This window comes from Anomaloglossus baeobatrachus, chromosome 5 (assembly GCF_048569485.1).
Source record: "Anomaloglossus baeobatrachus isolate aAnoBae1 chromosome 5, aAnoBae1.hap1, whole genome shotgun sequence".
Lineage (NCBI taxonomy): Eukaryota > Metazoa > Chordata > Amphibia > Anura > Aromobatidae > Anomaloglossus > Anomaloglossus baeobatrachus.
Window position 1 is genome coordinate 234,454,616 of NC_134357.1, and position 13,115 is coordinate 234,467,730.

The following is a 13,115-nucleotide window of genomic DNA, read 5'->3' on the forward strand; positions in this document are numbered from 1 at the left end:
GGGGCTCTGTTGCATTGCTCAATTCAATAGCTAAATTTCTCTTTATTCATATTTCATGGCAGTAATGCAGATTCCATAGTCATTTTTCCATGTAGCTATTGTATTTTTCAGGCCAGGTCCAGGTCACCACAGGGAACAGCAGAATGTGTGTGTGTGTGTGTGTGTGTGTGTGTGTGTGTGTGTGTGTGTGTGTGTGTGTGTGTGTGTGTGTTTGAGCGCGTGCGCACCTGCAGGGTCTGCTCTCACAATCAATGGGGAAGGTTCGGTTCTCCATTCAATGTGACAGCAGTATGGGATCAACGTGGGCCCCCTAACTGGATTACGGCGGACCAGGATTAGAGCTTTGATAGGGATATAAATTGGAAAAGAGGGTGTCTCTTGTCTTTATTTATTGAATAATGTTCTCTTTTTATTTCTTTTCAAGTTTTCTCTTGGGGAACATCGTAGGACCTCACCATGGTTTATGGCGGACCTTTTTTTTTATTTATACAAAATCATCAATTTATTTGAACGAGGGCTGGAATCGGGGGATTTTTTTGTTCAAATAAGCTTTGTTATTCTCCTTTCATCTACTGGATTAGTAATGGTGGTGTCTGCTAGACGACACCCATTACTAATAACAGGGCTTGATTCCAGCTGGAGCTGGCATCAACCCGACAAATATTACCCCGTTTGCCACCGCACCAGGGCAACGGGAAGAGCTGGGTCCACCACCAGAATTGCTGCATCTAATGGATGCGCCATTTCTGGGGCGGCTGTGTGCTGCTATTGTTAGGTTGAAAAGGGCCAAATAACCATGGCCCTTCTCACCCTAATATCAGCCCCCAGTTGTCTGCTGTACCATGGTTGGCTTTAGTAAAATGGAGGGGACCCACGTCATTTTTTTTAATCTAAAATCCAAATACTGACACACAACTAGAAGTAGCCGTGGGACGAGCCTATGATGACCTAGACGTCTCGACACAGCCGGAGAACTAAATACTCTAACAGAGAGAAATGTAAAAAAGATAATCTGCCTCGGAATAGTCAGCAAAGACATAGATAGCCCCCCACATGTAAGGATTATGGTGATATAGGAAAAAACAATACGTAGCTAGAGAACAGAGTCAGCAAAGATGAGGCTCAAAACTATCTGCATAGGAAAGACCACTGACTGCAGCCGTAAAAACCCTAATAAATACCAGCACGTCTAACATGGAAAAATACTGAGCCTGAACAGGCTCTCCCCCGCTATATCAGTACTCTGGTATTACTAGGATCCAAGAAAAACATTGATATAGAGAGGGGACTGAATATTGTACCTAGCATGACAAAACACAATACATAACAGAACATGGAGCAAGGTACACAGATACTCCCAGCAGGGAATAATCCAATTCCACCAGGGAAGTTCTGAGAGGAGTTCTGGTAGACACAGAGAACAGGGCTTGTTTCAGGAAGTCCTTAGAACACAGGAAATACAATTGAGCACCGGCAAGGAACAAAAAGGAGACTATATAGTTATATAGGCCCAAACCAAAATGGCCTGATTGCAAATTCTACTCAGCTGTCCAGTTCCCACTCAGCAAGTCAGCTGCATTATCAGCACTGACCACAAGAGGGAGCCCCAAACTGGAATTTAATTCAAATGTATTCACAACAGGACCCCCTCTATTTGAAATAACCAGCCAAGGTACAGCAGAGAGCTGAGTGTTTCAGCCTGCAGTTTCTGCTGTTCCTGTCCTGGCTATGAAAATTGGAGGGGACCCCACATCATTTATTTTTATTTTATTTATTTTTTTTAAATTAAAAAATAAAAATGTTGTAAAACAGCTGGCCAAGCTAGCTATCTCTATATTGTTATTCTGTTCTGTCTATTTTATATGTTCTTTCTTTATATCCCTATCTATCTTATATGTTCTATCTATCTAATCTGTGCTATCTACAGTATCTATATCTATGTATAATTTTTCAGGCTTTGCATATCTTTTCCACATTAAAAAAACATTCATTTCAGTATCATGCATTTTTTACCGGTACCAGTCACACGGATGTCACATGGGACGACCATACCGGTATGTGTGGCTTGCACCTGTTTAAACACGGACGTCTGAAAGGGGCCTTAATCTGTATTCCCATATTGTCATGATCAAGGTCATGTGACCGACACGTTGGCCCACTGCCTTACCCAGATTTACCTATTGATGGCATTGAAATAAATGTTATTTTCATTTGATATGCTTTATTTCTGTCTCTACACTTCAAGATCATACTGCATAGTCACAGAAATAACCATAAGAAAAGCAGTAAGTCCCTGAGGAAGATAGTTTACCAGGGAAACGCATGGAAACCTACTTCTCTCTTTGTCTTCTTGGTTGTGAACGGGCGTTTATGTATACCATTTGAAAAATCCTTATAATTTCACCATTACTTGATGTTGCAATTACTTTATTCAATCATATTCTTATTTTATGATTTGATTTACTGACTACAACCATGTTTCGATTTGGGCATACTGTGCGTTTACTGATTGTATGATTATTTCTGTGACTTAAAAGGGGTTATCCGGCTTATTTTGACTTTTTTTCATTATTACCCTATTGGGCTACATTGGGGCAGGTAAGTAGATAGAGACCACTTACCTGCTCCACTGTCAGCCCCTCTCCCCCGGCTCAGAGGGGTCATGTGACCGCTCCTGCCGCGATTTGGCTGCTTCCGGTCATTTCATGTCAACATAGGCAGGACAACATGGTCCGTGTGTGTTTGTGTGCGTGGGTGGGGGGAGGGTTGCAGAGCCTGATGTGATGTGGGGTGAAGAGTTCGATGTGTGTGTGTGTATGTGGGGGGGGGGCGCAGAGCCCGATGTGGGGCTGTTATTTCCAATGCTAGAGTGATAACAGGTCAGGTGCTGGGCAGAATACTGACAGGGAATGTGTGCAGGGGGCGGGGCTGGACAGTGAGGCCGGGCGGTGCCAGCTCTGACTGAGGTTTTGCACAGGAAGTGGTCAGTTTGCTGGAGCTGAATGTAAACAAAGAGCTGCAGAGAATAAAGGGATAATTCAAGAGGAACAAAAGTTAGAAAACAAAAAATAACAATGTAGGGGTGTTTTATATGACAATACAGCACAGATAAACGCAACATTTTTTGGTAAGCTAATGTCGGACAACTCCTTTAAGAATGAACATGTTCTTGATATTTTTTGTATATTACCTGTCTTGGTATATATCTATTTTGTGACCTAAAGGAGAATTGAGCAGCTTTATCTTGTGCTACTAATTGGAATTTGTGTGAATTAAAAACACAATTTTATGTGATTTTATAATGTTTCGACTTTATGATATTTTTGGATACAAGGGGCTGCTGCTGATAAGTCTTTGGCCTTACCCAGAAAGAAACAAGACAGGTTGATGAAACTTTACATTTATTCCACATACTCTCCACTGATGTCAACAAACTTCTTACATCGGTATTCCAAGTTCTGTAAGCCTAGCAAAAAGAAGGATTTTGGTTTTGCCTCAAACCAAGCATCCGTAGCAGCCATGGCATCAGAAATGGTGTGAAATTTGGTACCCTTGAGGTGTTTCTTCATGTTTGGAAAGAGATGGTAGTTGGAGGGAGCTAGAGCTGGTCAATAAGGTGGGTGGTCAGCCAGCTAAAAGGTCGGCTCTGCAATTTTTGCCATAGTCACTTGTGCAGTGTGAGTAAAGGCCTTGTCTTGCAGGAACAAGATTCCTTTGGACAGCTTGCCATGCTTTTTAGCCTTCAGAGCTGCCTTCAATTGGTCTAAAAGTTCAATGTAATACCTTGCATTGATTGTGGAACCCATTTGAAGGTAGTCCACTAGCAGGACACTCTCCTTATCCCAGAACACAGACACCATCACTTTAGTGGCTGATTTTTGCAAACTGAACTTCTTTGGACGAGGAGAACCACTGTGCATCCATTTTTAACTGCTCCTTGTTTTCAGGGCCATACAGGTAAATCCAGGTCTCATCCATAGTAACCAGTCAATCCAGGAAGTTCTTATCAGTCCGGAAACGCTGACATATGGACCGGATGTTTTCACTCACATGCTTCTCTGATCTGTTGTCAAACATTTGGGGACCCACTTTGCAGATACCTTCCTCATGTTCAAATGTTCATGGATAATGACACAAACATGTTCACGGGAAATCCCCATGATGTCTCCTATTGCTTTAGCTGAAATTCATGGATTCTCCAGTATGAGGTTGTCCACAGCATTGACGATCTCTGGAACAACAACCACTCTCGGTCGTCCAGGACGTTCCTCATCATTGGTGCTGAAGTGGCCCGTTTTAAATTTTGTAACCCAGTTCTTAACTGTGGAATATGAAGGGCATTGATCCCCCAATGTCTGCAACATATCACCATGAATATTCTCTGTGGATTTTCATTGCAGAAACAAGAATTTTATCCCTCCTCTGCTCTCAGTTGCTGTGAATATCGCATTGGACTCCGCCATTTTGTTTTCCCGCGTGCGTAGAACACTATTGCCATAAGCAACAGACACAAAATTTTGAAAACATATATTATATTCGTTACCATAGAAACAAAAATAGATCACAAAGCCAAAGACTTATCAGCAGCTCCTCATATAAACACTCTTCCCAGTGTGTGTACACTGACACAAGCGTCCAACTATTTGCAGGGTGAACTATCTGGCCTCACAAGGACCTAAATGCCTTACTAAATGTCTACTCTCATAGTATTGGACCCTTCCAAAATACCTTTTCAGTACTTTAATGCTACCATCCACTTTTTACTTCTGGAAAGAAGCTTTCAATAAAACATTGCTGTGAGGCAAATCCCGGGATATGAAGATGAATTATGACTCCAGTCATAATCCCTCATCACTCCCTGGCAGTGCCCCCTCCCTTCTTGTTCTCAGTGTTCCACTTACACCTCCATGGCCATGTCCTGTGATATGGAAATTAGGTGGCTTAGGGACAATGGACACAGGATGACTCCCTGCCGTGACCCTGTAGTGGGGGCTGCTAGCTAGTTAGCAAGGCTATGGAAATAGCCAGACAGAACGACTCCAGTAAAAAATGGTTCATATCTCGCAAGCCATATTTCCGATAAATATGGCAACCATAAAAATGGTGTCTCCGCATGCGGACGATGCCGGCACACCCTTTTTATGGGAGCAGGACATTGGGAAATGCCCCAGGCGTGATATCAGCCAATGGGGAACTGGCAGACAGGTCATGAGTCCCCTCGTTCTGTAGCTAAATTCATAACTATCACAATGAGAGCATTGGCGTCCGCCTACGACGCTCCCAGGCAAAGTTATGGCCCATATTCCATGTTGTGGATTGTCCATAACTCCAGCCAGGGGTGGAGCAGTGCTCCCTCTGAGGTCACTAAGGTAGGAGGGGACCTGGATTTGCCCAGGTTGATAACCCTACTTCGGCCATTTTCCAGGGTTCTTTTCGCTGGGGGCACGTGTAGGAAACATCTGTGGGAAGGATCCTAGAAACCTGGGTACAGCGCCCCCCTGTGGCCAGACGCAACAAGGTAACTGCTGGAACTGTGTATGCCTGTTTGTAACCCATGCTTTGATTGTAACTGTACTCTGACATATGTATATTCTGTAGATTCCCTATTGTATATATTGTAGTTTCTAGTGTGCTTTAGGCTGATTAAATTATATAATTAATCTTGGGCTGTTCTGTTATCTCGATCTTGAATCCCACGTCTGTGTGTTCGGCTAATAGTTACCGTGAAGCGGTTGGTGGCAGCGAGTTGTGCCAAGGATTATTGTGGGGAGGCCAGTGAGATTCGGGGAGATTTTATATATTCCGCCCGCGGAGGTCGGGGGAATATATACCCTACTCTCACCGGGGACCCTTCAATAATCGGCATAAGTAGTATAGCGGCCTCCTTGCTTATTGTCGGGCAATTCCATAATTGGCCTGACTATAAGAGGGGCGCTAGAGAGCGCGTCACGTGCTCTGTCTGTCGGTCGGGAGGTATAAAGGAGGGGTGACCCCCACTTGTTACCCCCCGATTGTGACGTACTGGTAGCCAGCGCGGGGGATTTCTGAGTGACCCCCCCGGTGGTTTGTGACATATTGGTGGCATAGCGGTGGGATCGAGATAATAGTGTGTGTGAGTGTGAGACCCATACTCCCAGACACTAAAGACTGCCTGCAGCAGCTGTGGCTGCTGGGGTCTTCAGACTAGCTCAACACTAGAGTGTCAGAGTGCAGATACTGTAAGGTGTGTGGAGGCATCAGGTGTCAGTTCTGTGTCAGTGACCAAAAGTCTGCAAGAATGGCTGATGGCACCAGGAGCAGAGCTATGCAACTGGCCAATGCTAAGGCAGGAGCCGAAGAGAGGGAGGACGGTGCTGTGGACAGCAATGAGGAGGTTGCCCACGAGTCCTCCAGGAGCTCGACGCCAGAAAACCGTTCTGCCGAGGACATTGCGCAACCTGGCACTGCTGGACAAGATGAGGAGGAGCTCACCCAAGGTTCCTCAACGAGCCAGATGCCAGCCCTCCGCTCTGAAAGGGACAGTGAATCGCCTAGCTCTGCAGCGTGCCGCAGATCACCACGTGCCATTCCACCGAGCCTGGGAGGCTCGGATAGCCTTCTTCAAATGGCTATGGCCCTTCTCCAGGCTGGAGACCAGAAGGGCTACAAGGAACTCCTGGCAGAGCGCAGGGCAGAGCGGCAGGCAGCGCGTGACGCTGAGGCTGCGGAGCGGCACGCAGAGCGTGAGGCTGCGGAGCGAGAGCGGCAGGCAGCGCGTGAAGAGCGAGAGCGAGAGCGACAGGCAGACCGTGACTACCAGCTGCAGCTAGCTCAGCTCCGGCCCTCATCAGCCACACGTGACCTTCGAGACACCAAACTTCCAAAGGTCCGTGTTGAGGACTTCCCAGTGCTGGAGAAGGATGGAGACTTGGACTCTTTCTTGACTGCTTTTGAACGGACTTGCTTGCAGCACCATCTGGACAAGGACCAGTGGGCCAAATACCTGACCCCCCGTTTAAGGGGTAAGGCCCTGGATATCCTTGGGGACTTGCCTGCTGAGGCAGATCAGGGCTACGACACCATCAAGCGGGCCCTGATCCAACAGTACAACCTCACTCCAGAGTCCTACCGCAAGAAGTTCCGGAGCCTACAGAAGGGACCAAAGGACTCCTGGGCTGACCACCGGCGGGCACTTGCCCGAGCTGCCGACCACTGGACCCAAGGCCTGCAGCTTTCCACCGGACCGGAGATCCTGGACTTGTTCATCACGGAGCAACTCTTGTGGAACTGCCCTGAGGATCTCCGCCAGTTCATCCGAGACCAGAAGCCAAAGGGGTCCACGGCTACAGCTGCCCTGGCCGATGACTACACCAACAATCGGGCTCCTGAAGCCAGGAGAGCAGCCACCAGCAGCACCTGGAGAGGGGGTAAGATGAATTCTGCGACTGCCCCACCTGCCCCTAGACTGCAGGGGGTGTCCCCCTCAACTCCCCTCTCCAGGCCCGTGGCAGAGCCAAGACGGTGCCACCAGTGCAACCTACCTGGACACTTCAAGGCCATGTGCCCTCAGCGTCCCAAGGCCCCGGCTCCGTCCCCGTCCCAAGGGCCGCCCAAGGTGTATTGTGTGGGTGGGGGTGGTGGTAGGTCCCTGGACAGCTTCCAACCTGTCACCGTCGGCCGGTCTGTGACCATAGGACTGCGAGACAGCGCCTCGGAGGTGACTCTGGTGCGGCCGGAGATGGTGTCCCCCCAAGACTTGATCCCTGGAAAAACCCTCGCTGTCTCCGGGATTGGAGGCATTGACCCGGCGCTGCCTGTTGCTGACATTTATGTGGACTGGGGCGCAGGGCGAGGGGTGAGGGAGGTGGGGGTAACTGATCGGATCCCCGCAAACGTGCTACTTGGGACAGATTTGGGGCAGATAACCTCCCAGTTTGGGCCCCAACCAAGGGCTGAACCTTCAGCCAGTACTGACAGGCCTCCGGACAATGTTAATGTGTTATCTATGAATGATGTAAGGGAGGAGGGAGTGAACTCTGATATTTCTGCTTGCACAGACACCAAAGACACACACACAGCTGCAGCTGTGACAGGGGAGGGGGTCAGAGAAAGGTGTGACAATGCCTCTACAAGTAATCAGCCTGTGAGCTGGGATCTGCTGCCCTCTGCAGGGATAAGCAGAGAGCAGGGTGCTGCAGGGGGAGGACCAGTGTGTGGGGTGGGGGCTACCACAGCAAATGTGGGGTCCCCAGAGATTTCACAGCGGGGTTCTGTTGCTGCAGGAGGGGAACAGGCAGGTGAGATTGGGGCCGGTCCAGGAGCGGAAGTGCTCCCAGGTAAGATCTCGGTGCATGGTTCCCCCACAACCGGGGTGTCAGGAAGCCAGGTAGGCCTGCCTGAACCGGCGACTTGGTCAGGAACGGAGGAGGAGCAGGCACGACCCACGGTCGCAGCGGCTGTGGCCGCTGTCACCCGCAGTGGGAGTGCTGGAAGCCAAGGGGCCTCCCGGAGGTCCGATAGCTCTTCCCCTTCTGACCAAGTGGCAGCCGAGTCAGGTGGAGGCCAGGACACAGGTCCCGGGGTACTGACTGAAGATGTGACAGTCTCGTCGATTCTGGCCACATCTAGTCAGGGGTTTCAGGCAGCGTTAGAAGCTGACGACAGCCTGAAAGCTCTTAAGGAGCAGGCGGCACAGCCTCCCTCGGACTCGGACCCGGAGCGAGTGGTCTGGGACCAAGGACGGCTGTACCGGGCCACGGTCCAGCAGGGTTCACCGGAGGCGTGGCCCAGGGACCGACAGTTGGTGGTACCCTATCCGTTCCGGACGGAGTTGTTGCGGATCGCACATGAGATTCCGATGGCCGGACACCTAGGGATCGCTAAGACCAAGGCCAGGTTAAACCAGCATTTCTACTGGCCAAAAATGGGGGCCGATGTGGCTGCCTACTGCCGTTCGTGTGAAACCTGTCAGAGAGTGGGGAAGGCGGGGCCACGCCCCAAAGCCCCACTAGTATCTCTGCCAATCATCGATGAGCCTTTCAGGAGGGTGGCTGTGGATCTGGTCGGCCCGCTGGCCATCCCCAGCAGCTCCGGGAAACGCTTCCTACTGACGGTAGTGGACTATGCCACCCGGTACCCAGAAGCAGTGGCCTTGTCGTCCATTCGGGCTGACAAGGTGGCCACCGCATTGCTGGAGATTTTCTCCCGAGTGGGTTTTCCCCAGGAAATGCTCACTGACCGGGGGACCCAATTCATGTCCCAGCTGATGGAGGCCCTCTGTAAGCAAGTCCAGGTGCGACATCTGGTGGCCAGCCCGTACCATCCACAGACTAATGGCCTGTGCGAGCGGTTCAATGGCACCTTAAAGCAGATGCTTAAGATGTTGGTCGACTCCCATGGGCGTGACTGGGAGCGGTATCTCCCACACCTGTTATTTGCTTACCGGGAGGTTCCACAGGCCTCAACAGGATTCTCACCGTTTGAGCTCCTGTACGGGCGACGTGTGCGGGGCCCCCTGGCTCTGGTGAAAGAGGCTTGGGAAGGGGATTTGGCCACCCCTGGAGTGTCGGTTATCGAGTATGTCATGCGCTTCCGGGACAAAATGCAGGCCTTGACGCAACTGGTACACGACAATATGGCTCAAGCCCAGGCCGATCAGAAGCGTTGGTACGACCAGAACGCTTGTGAGAGGACCTACCAAGTGGGTCAAGAGGTGTGGGTACTGGTCCTCGTACCACAGGACAAGCTTCAGGCAGCCTGGGAAGGCCCATACCTCGTGTACCAGCAGCTCAACCCTGTGACGTACCTGGTCACCCTGGACCCTGCCCGTGGAAGGCGGAAGCCCTTCCATGTGAACATGATGAAGGCACATCATGAGCGGGAGGCATGTGCGCTCCCCGTGTGCAACCTGCCCGAGGAGGGAGAAGCGGAAACCCTCTTGGATATGCTAGCCCAGGTTAGGGCAGGCGGATCCATTGAGGATGTGGAGGTTGGCCACCAGCTCTTGGAGGACCAACGGTCCCAGCTGTGGGCCACCCTCCTCCCCTTCCGGGGGTTGTTTACCAACCAGCCCGGAAGGACTGACTTGGCTGTCCATCACGTGGTCACTGGGGATCATCCCCCGATCCGGCGTTCAGCATATCGGGTCTCCCTGGAGGTGCAGCAACACATGCGCCAGGAGATTGACGAGATGCTGAAGCTGGGGGTGATCCAGGCATCCAACAGCGCTTGGGCCTCGCCTGTAGTCCTCGTCCCTAAGAAGGACCGAACCACTCGGTTCTGCGTGGACTACAGGGGGCTCAATGCGGTCACGGTCGCCGATGCGTACCCAATGCCACGCATCGATGACCTGCTCGATCAGTTGGCCGGGGCTCAGTACCTGACCATCATGGATCTGAGCCGGGGATATTGGCAGATCCCCCTGACTCGCAAGGCCAGGGAACGCTCTGCCTTTATTACCCCATTTGGACTGTACGAGTCCACGGTGATGCCATTCGGGATGAGGAATGCCCCTGCCACTTTCCAGCGGATGGTCAACACCCTGCTCAAGGGACTTGAAGGGTACGCGGCCGCGTACCTGGATGACATTGCCGTCTTCAGTCCCACCTGGGAGGACCACCTAGAGCATCTAGCACAGGTGCTCAGGCGGATCCACCGGGCAGGTTTGACCATCAAGCCGGGAAAGTGTCAGCTGGCCATGAGCGAGGTCCAGTACCTCGGTCACCGGGTAGGTGGGAGAACACTGAAGCCCGAGCCTGAGAAAGTGGAAGCCATCGCATCCTGGCCCACCCCCAGGACCAAGAAGCAGGTGATGTCCTTCTTGGGGACCGCTGGGTACTATAGGAGGTTTGTTCCATGCTATAGTAGCCTGGCAAAGCCCTTGACGGACCTCACCAAGAAGAAGCTGCCCTCTGCAGTCGATTGGACAATGGACTGCGAGACAGCCTTCCGGGCCCTAAAGGACGCCCTGTCCAGCCCGCCCGTGCTACAGGCAGCCGACTTCACGCGGCCGTTTGTAGTACAGACCGACGCCAGTGACTTCGGCCTCGGTGCGGTGCTCAGCCAGGTGGACTCTGCGAGCCAAGAGCACCCAGTCTTGTACCTGAGCAGGAAGCTGTTACCAAGGGAAGTTGCCTATTCCACGATGGAGAAGGAGTGCCTGGCCATAGTGTGGGCCCTGCAGCGTCTGCAACCCTATCTATACGGGCGCCACTTCATCGTGGAGACGGACCACAATCCCCTCAGCTGGTTGCACACCGTCTCTGGGACGAATGGGCGATTGTTGCGATGGAGCCTTGCGCTCCAGCAATACAACTTCACCATTCGCCACAAAAGGGGCCGTGACCACGGTAACGCAGACGGGCTGTCCCGACAAGGAGAGGTCGCGGACGGGCGCACGGGGGAACACCGGAGTGTGCTGCCCCCTAGCGCCCTCAAAAGGGGGGAGGTGTGAGGCAAATCCCGGGATATGAAGATGAATTATGACTCCAGTCATAATCCCTCATCACTCCCTGGCAGTGCCCCCTCCCTTCTTGTTCTCAGTGTTCCACTTACACCTCCATGGCCATGTCCTGTGATATGGAAATTAGGTGGCTTAGGGACAATGGACACAGGATGACTCCCTGCCGTGACCCTGTAGTGGGGGCTGCTAGCTAGTTAGCAAGGCTATGGAAATAGCCAGACAGAACGACTCCAGTAAAAAATGGTTCATATCTCGCAAGCCATATTTCCGATAAATATGGCAACCATAAAAATGGTGTCTCCGCATGCGGACGATGCCGGCACACCCTTTTTATGGGAGCAGGACATTGGGAAATGCCCCAGGCGTGATATCAGCCAATGGGGAACTGGCAGACAGGTCATGAGTCCCCTCGTTCTGTAGCTAAATTCATAACTATCACAATGAGAGCATTGGCGTCCGCCTACGACGCTCCCAGGCAAAGTTATGGCCCATATTCCATGTTGTGGATTGTCCATAACTCCAGCCAGGGGTGGAGCAGTGCTCCCTCTGAGGTCACTAAGGTAGGAGGGGACCTGGATTTGCCCAGGTTGATAACCCTACTTCGGCCATTTTCCAGGGTTCTTTTCGCTGGGGGCACGTGTAGGAAACATCTGTGGGAAGGATCCTAGAAACCTGGGTACAGCGCCCCCCTGTGGCCAGACGCAACAAGGTAACTGCTGGAACTGTGTATGCCTGTTTGTAACCCATGCTTTGATTGTAACTGTACTCTGACATATGTATATTCTGTAGATTCCCTATTGTATATATTGTAGTTTCTAGTGTGCTTTAGGCTGATTAAATTATATAATTAATCTTGGGCTGTTCTGTTATCTCGATCTTGAATCCCACGTCTGTGTGTTCGGCTAATAGTTACCGTGAAGCGGTTGGTGGCAGCGAGTTGTGCCAAGGATTATTGTGGGGAGGCCAGTGAGATTCGGGGAGATTTTATATATTCCGCCCGCGGAGGTCGGGGGAATATATACCCTACTCTCACCGGGGACCCTTCAATAATCGGCATAAGTAGTATAGCGGCCTCCTTGCTTATTGTCGGGCAATTCCATAATTGGCCTGACTATAAGAGGGGCGCTAGAGAGCGCGTCACGTGCTCTGTCTGTCGGTCGGGAGGTATAAAGGAGGGGTGACCCCCACTTGTTACCCCCCGATTGTGACGTACTGGTAGCCAGCGCGGGGGATTTCTGAGTGACCCCCCCGGTGGTTTGTGACAATTGCCGACACAGGAAATGATAAACTCACGGTATAAAGTGATGATAGATCATCAATGTCTGATCGGTGCAGGTCAGAAGTGGAACATGCGGCAATCTTCAGAACAGGGCTAGCACTGTTTGTACTTCCTCCTACGTTTTTATCCTCGGGACTGGGACATCTCTCTGGTGAACTTTCATTACTGGATCCATCTAGAAGAATACAAACATTGAATTAATTGATGCATTCACCATCTGAATGTGATAACCAAATGGCTGTATGTAGGTGGCCTGCAAACTGCTCTCTGCTTTAAAAGCTCATTAAGATGTCTATTTCACGTACAAGAAAACCTGTTTGATTTTTATGAGTGACTTTCTTCAGAGTTTCTAGGATGAAAAATAAAGACACAAAAAAAACTTTTCCTATCTAGCAG

The 13,115-nt window shown here is 50.8% G+C and overlaps 1 protein-coding gene across 2 annotated transcripts in view; it reads right to left on the reverse strand.

Moving 5' to 3' along the window:
- LOC142311085 (uncharacterized) overlaps nt 1-13,115 on the reverse strand; it is a 39,659-nt gene that overhangs the window by 24,563 nt on the left and 1,981 nt on the right. For both annotated transcript variants that reach the window (XM_075349161.1, XM_075349160.1), the window contains exon 4: nt 12,734-12,894. In XM_075349161.1, the coding sequence (XP_075205276.1) occupies nt 12,734-12,894 (161 nt within the window). The remainder of the gene's footprint in view (nt 1-12,733; nt 12,895-13,115) is intronic.